Source organism: Vicia villosa, unplaced genomic scaffold, assembly GCF_029867415.1.
Source record: "Vicia villosa cultivar HV-30 ecotype Madison, WI unplaced genomic scaffold, Vvil1.0 ctg.003910F_1_1, whole genome shotgun sequence".
Lineage (NCBI taxonomy): Eukaryota > Viridiplantae > Streptophyta > Magnoliopsida > Fabales > Fabaceae > Vicia > Vicia villosa.
The window spans coordinates 50,017-60,038 of record NW_026706336.1 but is presented as its reverse complement, the minus strand read 5'-3'; the positions used below and the strand labels follow the sequence as shown (position 1 = coordinate 60,038).

The 10,022-nt window shown below is 36.9% G+C and overlaps 1 protein-coding gene across 1 annotated transcript; it reads right to left on the bottom strand.

Moving 5' to 3' along the window:
• Window positions 1-8,216: 8,216 nt before the first annotated feature.
• Window positions 8,217-9,248, bottom strand: LOC131641660 (uncharacterized). Its single transcript, XM_058911961.1, has one exon. The coding sequence runs from the start codon at window positions 9,246-9,248 to the stop codon at window positions 8,217-8,219; it is 1,032 nt and encodes a 343-aa protein (XP_058767944.1).
• Between the last annotated feature and the right edge of the window lie 774 nt (window positions 9,249-10,022).

Genomic DNA, 10,022 nt, shown 5'->3' with positions numbered 1-10,022 from the left:
ATAACGGGAATAACACGACGACACCGTAAAACCCTTCTCCGTATCAAGAGACCACCTAACAAAATCCTTCCTTTGTTGTAATCCCCCAAAAGACTCCAAAAGATCACGCAAAGTCGTGTACGCAGCAGTTTCAAATCTCTTGAGGGAGAGCTTTACCGCCCATATGGTCCTACCTGGCTCGAGGGATTAGTCTCTGCAATTGCGCGCAGAGGATACCCCGGTTTATACCAAAAAAAAAAGCACTATTTATTGCATGTTGTCAAATCTCACGCAAAGTCGTGTACGCAGCAGTCTTAAATCTCTTGAGGGAGAGCTTTACCGCCTATATGGTCCTACCTTGCTCGAGGGATTAGTCTCTGCAATTGCGCGCAGAGGATACCCCGGTTTATACCAAAAAAAAAAGCACTATTTATTGCATGTTGTTAAATCTCATAAATTTATAGAAGAAATTCTTATAGATTAAATCAAGTTACATTAATTAATTTTTCATTATTAATTAATTTTTCATTGTCGATAAAGCACTATGTATTGCAGGTTAAGATGATATATTTATAAAACATAAGAAAGGAATGAGAGAGAATCAATTATTTTGATAATAAAATAAAACAAAACTCTAAAATTTTTTTTGTGTAAGCAAGAATTTAATATAAGGGAGAACTAAGAGTTCTCCAACCTTGATACACATAAATCGGATCTTAACCGCCAAAAAACAAAATTACAAACCAATTATATTTACGATATAAAAGACAACGAGTCTTTAGTAAAATCGTAAAAACTGTAATTGGAGTGAGCAATATCGCCGAAAAAATACCATCTCCATATCAATATCTTAATATTCCAGATCATGTTATTGACATTCCAAACCTCATTCCTAAAGCAAAAACCATTTCTTATCAACCAAATAATCCAAGAAGTAGCTAACCAAAACACCCCCAATTTACCTTCGTTAATTCTTATAACACGGCCCATCGAATGTCATTCCATAAAAAACGGGATACATTCTTCCATGTGCCCACCCGGAAAATCCACCCACTTAGCAATTTCTTTCCAAACGAAATTAATCACATTGCACTTGAAGAAAGTATGGTCTCTATCTTCTAAATGCATGTCACAAAAAACACACTTTAAATTAGAAGAAGTTATGTTAATACCTCTATACACCAATTGGTCCTTAGTGGGAAGCCTATTCACAAAAAGTCTCCAACCGAAGCTTTTAATCTTAAAAGGAACATCCATCCTCCAAATCAACTCCAAAGCCTCATCATGTCTATTGCAAGTGCCAGAAGGAATGCGCATTTGGGCATAACGGGAATAACACGACGACACCGTAAAACCCTTCTCCCTATCAAGAGACCACCTAACAAAATCCTTCCTTTGTTGTAATCCCTTAAAAGACTCCAAAAGATCACGCAAAGTCGTGTACGCAGCAGTTTCAAATCTCTTGAGGGAGAGCTTTACCGCCCATATGGTCCTACCTGGCTCGAGGGATTAGTCTCTGCAATTGCGCGCAGAGGATACCCTGGTTTATACCAAAAAAAAAAGCACTATTTATTGCATGTTGTCAAATCTCACGCAAAGTCGTGTACACAGCAGTCTTAAATCTCTTGAGGGAGAGCTTTACCGCCTATATGGTCCTACCTGGCTCGAGGGATTAGTCTCTGCAATTGCGCGCAGAGGATACCCCGGTTTATACCAAAAAAAAAAGCACTATTTATTGCATGTTGTTAAATCTCATAAATTTATAGAAGAAATTCTTATAGATTAAATCAAGTTACATTAATTAATTTTTCATTATTAATTAATTTTTCATTGTCGATAAAGCACTATGTATTGCAGGTTAAGATGATATATTTATAAAATATAAGAAAGGAATGAGAGAGAATCAATTATTTTGATAATAAAATAAAACAAAACTCTAAATTTTTTTTTGTGTAAGCAAGAATTTAATATAAGGGAGAACTAAGAGTTCTCCAACCTTGATACACATAAATCGGATCTTAACCGCCAAAAAACAAAATTACAAACCAATTATATTTACGATATAAAAGACAACGAGTCTTTAGTAAAATCGTAAAAACTGTAATTGGAGTGAGCAATATCGCCGAAAAAAGACCATCTCCATATCAATATCTTAATATTCCAGATCATGTTATTGACATTCCAAACCTCATTCCTAAAGCAAAAACCATTTCTTATCAACCAAATAATCCAAGAAGTAGCTAACCAAAACACCCCCAATTTACCTTCGTTAATTCTTTTAACACGGCCCATCGAATGTCATTCCATAAAAAACGGGATACATTCTTCCATGTGCCCACCCGGAAAATCCACCCACTTAGCAATTTCTTTCCAAACGAAATTAATCACATTGCACTTGAAGAAAGTATGGTCTCTATCTTCTAAATGCATGTCACAAAAAACACACTTTAAATTAGAAGAAGTTATGTTAATACCTCTATACACCAATTGGTCCTTAGTGGGAAGCCTATTCACAAAAAGTCTCCAACCGAAGCTTTTAATCTTAAAAGGAACATCCATCCTCCAAATCAACTCCAAAGCCTCATCATGTCTATTGCAAGGGCCAGAAGGAATGCGCATTTGGGCATAACGGGAATAACACGACGACACCGTAAAACCCTTCTCCCTATCAAGAGACCACCTAACAAAATCCTTCCTTTGTTGTAATCCCCCAAAAGACTCCAAAAGATCACGCAAAGTCGTGTACGCAGCAGTTTCAAATCTCTTGAGGGAGAGCTTTACCGCCCATATGGTCCTACCTGGCTCGAGGGATTAGTCTCTGCAATTGCGCGCAGAGGATACCCTGGTTTATACCAAAAAAAAAAGCACTATTTATTGCATGTTGTCAAATCTCACGCAAAGTCGTGTACGCAGCAGTCTTAAATCTCTTGAGGGAGAGCTTTACCGCCTATATGGTCCTACCTGGCTCGAGGGATTAGTCTCTGCAATTGCGCGCAGAGGATACCCCGGTTTATACCAAAAAAAAAAGCACTATTTATTGCATGTTGTTAAATCTCATAAATTTATAGAAGAAATTCTTATAGATTAAATCAAGTTACATTAATTAATTTTTCATTATTAATTAATTTTTCATTGTCGATAAAGCACTATGTATTGCAGGTTAAGATGATATATTTATAAAACATAAGAAAGGAATGAGAGAGAATCAATTATTTCGATAATAAAATAAAACAAAACTCTAAATTTTTTTTTGTGTAAGCAAGAATTTAATATAAGGGAGAACTAAGAGTTCTCCAACCTTGATACACATAAATCGGATCTTAACCACCAAAAAACAAAATTACAAACCAATTATATTTACGATATAAAAGACAACGAGTCTTTAGTAAAATCGTAAAAACTGTAATTGGAGTGAGCAATATCGCCGAAAAAAGACCATCTCCATATCAATATCTTAATATTCCAGATCATGTTATTGACATTCCAAACCTCATTCCTAAAGCAAAAACCATTTCTTATCAACCAAATAATCCAAGAAGTAGCTAACCAAAACACCCCCAATTTACCTTCGTTAATTCTTTTAACACGGCCCATCGAATGTCATTCCATAAAAAACGGGATACATTCTTCCATGTGCCCACCCGGAAAATCCACCCACTTAGCAATTTCTTTCCAAACGAAATTAATCACATTGCACTTGAAGAAAGTATGGTCTCTATCTTCTAAATGCATGTCACAAAAAACACACTTTAAATTAGAAGAAGTTATGTTAATACCTCTATACACCAATTGGTCCTTAGTGGGAAGCCTATTCACAAAAAGTCTCCAACCGAAGCTTTTAATCTTAAAAGGAACATCCATCCTCCAAATCAACTCCAAAGCCTCATCATGTCTATTGCAAGGGCCAGAAGGAATGCGCATTTGGGCATAACGGGAATAACACGACGACACCGTAAAACCCTTCTCCCTATCAAGAGACCACCTAACAAAATCCTTCCTTTGTTGTAATCCCCCAAAAGACTCCAAAAGATCACGCAAAGTCGTGTACGCAGCAGTTTCAAATCTCTTGAGGGAGAGCTTTACCGCCCATATGGTCCTACCTGGCTCGAGGGATTAGTCTCTGCAATTGCGCGCAGAGGATACCCTGGTTTATACCCAAAAAAAAAGCACTATTTATTGCATGTTGTCAAATCTCACGCAAAGTCGTGTACGCAGCAGTCTTAAATCTCTTGAGGGAGAGCTTTACCGCCTATATGGTCCTACCTGGCTCGAGGGATTAGTCTCTGCAATTGCGCGCAGAGGATACCCCGGTTTATACCAAAAAAAAAAGCACTATTTATTGCATGTTGTTATATCTCATAAATTTATAGAAGAAATTCTTATAGATTAAATCAAGTTACATTAATTAATTTTTCATTATTAATTAATTTTTCATTGTCGATAAAGCACTATGTATTGCAGGTTAAGATGATATATTTATAAAACATAAGAAAGGAATGAGAGAGAATCAATTATTTTGATAATAAAATAAAACAAAACTCTAAATTTTTTTTTGTGTAAGCAAGAATTTAATATAAGGGAGAACTAAGAGTTCTCCAACCTTGATACACATAAATCGGATCTTAACCGCCAAAAAACAAAATTACAAACCAATTATATTTACGATATAAAAGACAACGAGTCTTTAGTAAAATCGTAAAAACTGTAATTGGAGTGAGCAATATCGCCGAAAAAAGACCATCTCCATATCAATATCTTAATATTCCAGATCATGTTATTGACATTCCAAACCTCATTCCTAAAGCAAAAACCATTTCTTATCAACCAAATAATCCAAGAAGTAGCTAACCAAAACACCCCCAATTTACCTTCGTTAATTCTTTTAACACGGCCCATCGAATGTCATTCCATAAAAAACGGGATACATTCTTCCATGTGCCCACCCGGAAAATCCACCCACTTAGCAATTTCTTTCCAAACGAAATTAATCACATTGCACTTGAAGAAAGTATGGTCTCTATCTTCTAAATGCATGTCACAAAAAAGACACTTTAAATTAGAAGAAGTTATGTTAATACCTCTATACACCAATTGGTCCTTAGTGGGAAGCCTATTCACAAAAAGTCTCCCACCGAAGCTTTTAATCTTAAAAGGAACATCCATCCTCCAAATCAACTCCAAAGCCTCATCATGTCTATTGCAAGGGCCAGAAGGAATGCGCATTTGGGCATAACGGGAATAACACGACGACACCGTAAAACCCTTCTCCCTATCAAGAGACCACCTAACAAAATCCTTCCTTTGTTGTAATCCCCCAAAAGACTCCAAAAGATCACGCAAAGTCGTGTACGCAGCAGTTTTAAATCTCTTGAGGGAGAGCTTTACCGCCTATATGGTCCTACCTGGTTCGAGGGATTAGTCTCTGCAATTGCGCGCAGAGGATACCCCGGTTTATACCCAAAAAAAAGCACTATTTATTGCATGTTGTCAAATCTCATAAATTTATAGAAGAAATTCTTATAGATTAAATCAAGTTACATTAATTAATTTTTTCATTATTAATTAATTTTTCATTGTCGATAAAGCACTATGTATTGCAGGTTAAGATGATATATTTATAAAACATAAGAAAGGAATGAGAGAGAATCAATTATTTTGATAATAAAATAAAACAAAACTCTAAATTTTTTTTTGTGTAAGCAAGAATTTAATATAAGGGAGAACTAAGAGTTCTCCAACCTTGATACACATAAATCGGATCTTAACCGCCAAAAAACAAAATTACAAACCAATTATATTTACGATATAAAAGACAACGAGTCTTTAGTAAAATCCTAAAAACTGTAATTGAAGTGAGCAATATCGCCGAAAAAAGACCATCTCCATATCAATATCTTAATATTCCAAATCATGTTATTGACATTCCAAACCTCATTCCTAAAGCAAAAACCATTTCTTATCAACCAAATAATCCAAGAAGTAGCTAACCAAAACACCCCCAATTTACCTTCTTTAATTCTTTTAACACGGCCCATCGAATGTCATTCCATAAAAAACGGGATACATTCTTCCATGTGCCCACCCGGAAAATCCACCCACTTAGCAATTTCTTTCCAAACGAAATTAATCACATTGCACTTGAAGAAAGTATGGTCTCTATCTTCTAAATGCATATCACAAAAAACACACTTTAAATTAGAAGAAGTTATGTTAATACCTCTATACACCAATTGGTCCTTAGTGGGAAGCCTATTCACAAAAAATCTCCAACCGAAGCTTTTAATCTTAAAAGGAACATCCATCCTCCAAATCAACTCCAAAGCCTCATCATGTCTATTGCAAGGGCAAAAAGGAATGCGCATTTGGGCATAACGGGAATAACACGACGACACCGTAAAACCCTTCTCCGTATCAAGAGACCACCTAACAAAATCCTTCCTTTGTTGTAATCCCCCAAAAGACTCCAAAAGATCACGCAAAGTCGTGTACTCCCTAAGAATAACGGGCTCGTTCATCACCGTCCCCGGAATGCCTAAATCTCCCCATTTCCAAATCCCCTCACACCAACCTCCCATTGCCGCCACAAAAACTTTTTTCAAGGATGAGATCAAAAAAAGATTCGAAAAAGTCTCCTTCAAAACATAATTATTATGCCAACTAACCTCCCAAAAAGGCGTGGTGAAACCATTTCCCACTTTAAAACAACAATTTGCAATCAAAGGGTCCATAGAAGCGGAAGATGAAGTAGATGAGATAGGAGGAGAAGAAAAAGAGGAAAAGCTACCAACCTTTAAAATATCCCGCCACCAAAAAGATGAAGAAGAACGAGCGTGAGAATCTTCTTCACAAAGAACATTCATGGATAAATCGCCGTACCGGGCCTTCAAAATATCATACCACAAAGAATTAGCGTCATTTATAATCTTCCACCTCCACTTGTTTAAAAGGGCTAGATTAAAGTCGGAAATATTCTTAAAGGCCAATTCCCCCTTCAAATAAGGCAAAGTCACTACTTTCCAACTCATCCAATGAACTTTCCTTTTTTCCTCCACCCCACCCCATAAGAATTTGCTTTGCATGTTAGTGAATTCTTTGACGACTTTCACCGGCATCTTGTAAAAAGACAAAGTGAAGATAGAAAGGGAACACAAAATTGACTTCAAAAGAGTAATTCTACCTCCAAGATTGAGAAAACGATTCTTCCATCTCGCCAAGCGCTTTTTCATCCTTTCCATAAGTGGAGACCAAGAAGAGACCTTCCTAGGATTCTTTCCAATATGAATTCCGAGAAAAAGGAAGTTACTTTCTTCAATTTTGCAAGAAAGATAAAAAGCGGCCGCTTCCAAAAAATTAGGCGACACATTAATTCCAATCAATTTACTTTTATGGAAATTAATGCCGAGCCCCGATACCAACTCGAAAGCTCGCAAAACAATCTTCATCGCCTTTATGTGCTTCCACGACCCCTCTCCGACCAACAAAGTGTCATCCGCGAATTGAAGGATATCCACACAACAACTACGATTAATAGCGAACTTCTCAAATTCACCTATATCCACTGATTTTCTAACCAAATGCGCAAGAGCTTCCGCCACCAAAACAAAAAGGAAAGGTGATAATGGATCATCTTGTCTTAGGCCCCTCTTTACAACAAAATCCTTTGTTGGACTACCATTAATCATCACCAACATATAACTTTTGAAAATTAATCACTCTATTCACTTCCACCATCTCTCTCCAAACCCCATTTTAATCAACAAGTATCAAAGAAAATCCCAAGAAACTTAATCATAAGCTTTCTCAAAATCAACTTTAAAAAGTAGACAAGGGTTACCTTCTTTTCTTGCAAAATCAACCACTTCATTAGCAACAAGGACACCGTCGAGTAATTGTCTTCCCGGAACGAAAGCGCTTTGACAATGGGAGTCAATTGAATTCAAGACATGTTTCAACCTACCCGCCAACATTTTTGCCACCACCTTGTACATACCCCCCACCAACCATATAGGTCTATAATCATTAAGACCTATAGGATCGTTAGATTTCGGAATTAAAGGCAAAAAAGAGGAAGTAACCGCCTTGGACAATTCGCCACCCACATAAAAATGTTCTATGAAGCACATGAAATCACTTCTAAGGAAAGACCAACATATTTTGAAAAAAAGGAAAGTGAAACCATCCGGCCCCAGACTCTTTGTTCCCGCACAACACGCTATAACTTCCTTTACTTCTTCCTCTTAAAAAGGCCTTTCAAGCCAACTTTTATCCTCCCCACTTATACTATTGAACGGGATCCCGTCTAAATTCGGTGAATGTCCCTCCATCTCTCCGAATTTGCTAGAGAAATGACGAACCACTTCTTCTTTAATATCCTTCACCGTTGATAAAACCCCTCCCGAAGTATTAATCGTCCCGATATGATTATGTCTCCTCTTATCCCTCATAACTTTATGGAAGAAACCACTATTAGAGTCTCCTTCATTAAGCCGCTTCAATCTTGATTTTTGTAAAAACATGTTCTCTTTAATTCTCAACTTGGTCTGAAATCTACCGGTAGCCTCCTTTCTATTTTTTAGAATTTCGAGTTGAATATATTCTTCCGCCTCTCCCAACAACACATCCCCATAATTAATATCCCTAACACCTTCCTCTACCTCCAAATCTATTTTCCCAAACACTTTCTTGTTCCACCAAATAAGTTTTCCTTTGAGAAGTCTAAGTTTTTCCTTTAAAACGAAGTCCCCTCTTCCTTCCACCTTTAATCCTTCCCATTCCTTTTTCACAAAAGGGATAAATGAATCAAAAGAGAACCATTCATTGTTAAATTTAAACGATTTTGGGCCCCAATTATTATTATCACATTCCAACCATATAGGACAATGGTCGGATAAATCTCTCTCTCCCACAAATTGGCCCACTATTCCCCAATCATTTACCACTTTATCCGACACCAAGAATCTATCAATTCTACTCCTCGAGCCACCTCCTGCACTAAACCATGTGAACTTTTTTCCTTTGCAAGGAATATCCACCAACAAGCTTTCCGAAATAAAATCCGCAAATTCTTCCATCTCATTAGAACTATTTGAAACCATCCTCCCCTTTCTTTCATTACAATCCTTAATAGCGTTAAAGTCTCCTCCTATGATCCACTCCCCATCATTGAACGTCTCTTTTAATTCCAACAGCCTCCTCCAAAGAATTATTTTCTTAATCAATACACAAGAGGAGTATATATTGACCAAGTAGAAAAAATTGTTGTTCTTCATAAATTTGATGCCAAGATACCCTTCTCCTTTGAAACTCGTTATCACCTCCAAAGCCTCCTTCTTCCACAAAGTTAAAAGACCCCCCCCCCCCCCGATCTACCCGTCACGTTGGAAAAGGAGTAATCTAAATCATTACAACTCCAAAAACTTTTGGCTATAAAGTCTTGAATATCAACCAATTTTGTTTCTTGTATTATGAACACGTCCGCATTGCCCTTTAAAATCAAAGAATTAATTCTTCTTCTTTTAAGAACGTTGCCACCCCCTCTAATATTCAGAGACCCAATAATCATGGTAAACCTATTTTAGACTCCTTCCTACTGACAACTTCTTTCTCCATTAACTCAATCCGCTCTATCATATCCTTTTCACCACCCACCTTCGTTACCCCTAAAGCTTCAATGGCCTTCCAAATTTTTGAGCCGACCTCACAGTCCAAATTACCCAACAATCTACAATTATTTCTTTTAATATCAGAAAAGCCATTATGGTTGGTAGCAAAAACAACCCCACTGTATTCACCCATGTGTCCAAGAGCTGAAATGAACCTCGTATTATCACTGTTATCCTTATCCACTAAAAAGCCACTTTCAGACTATGATATTCTTTTCTTTCTAACCCGCTGCCCCACTGTGCCCTTAGCATTACCCTTTAATTTTCTAACTGACCATAAAGACTTTTTATGTAAAGCTCCTCCAAACTCAGCCATGTTTTTGAATTTTGACTTCTTGGAATGATGTCTCTTTAAGTTAGTAGCCGAAATCACCGCACTGT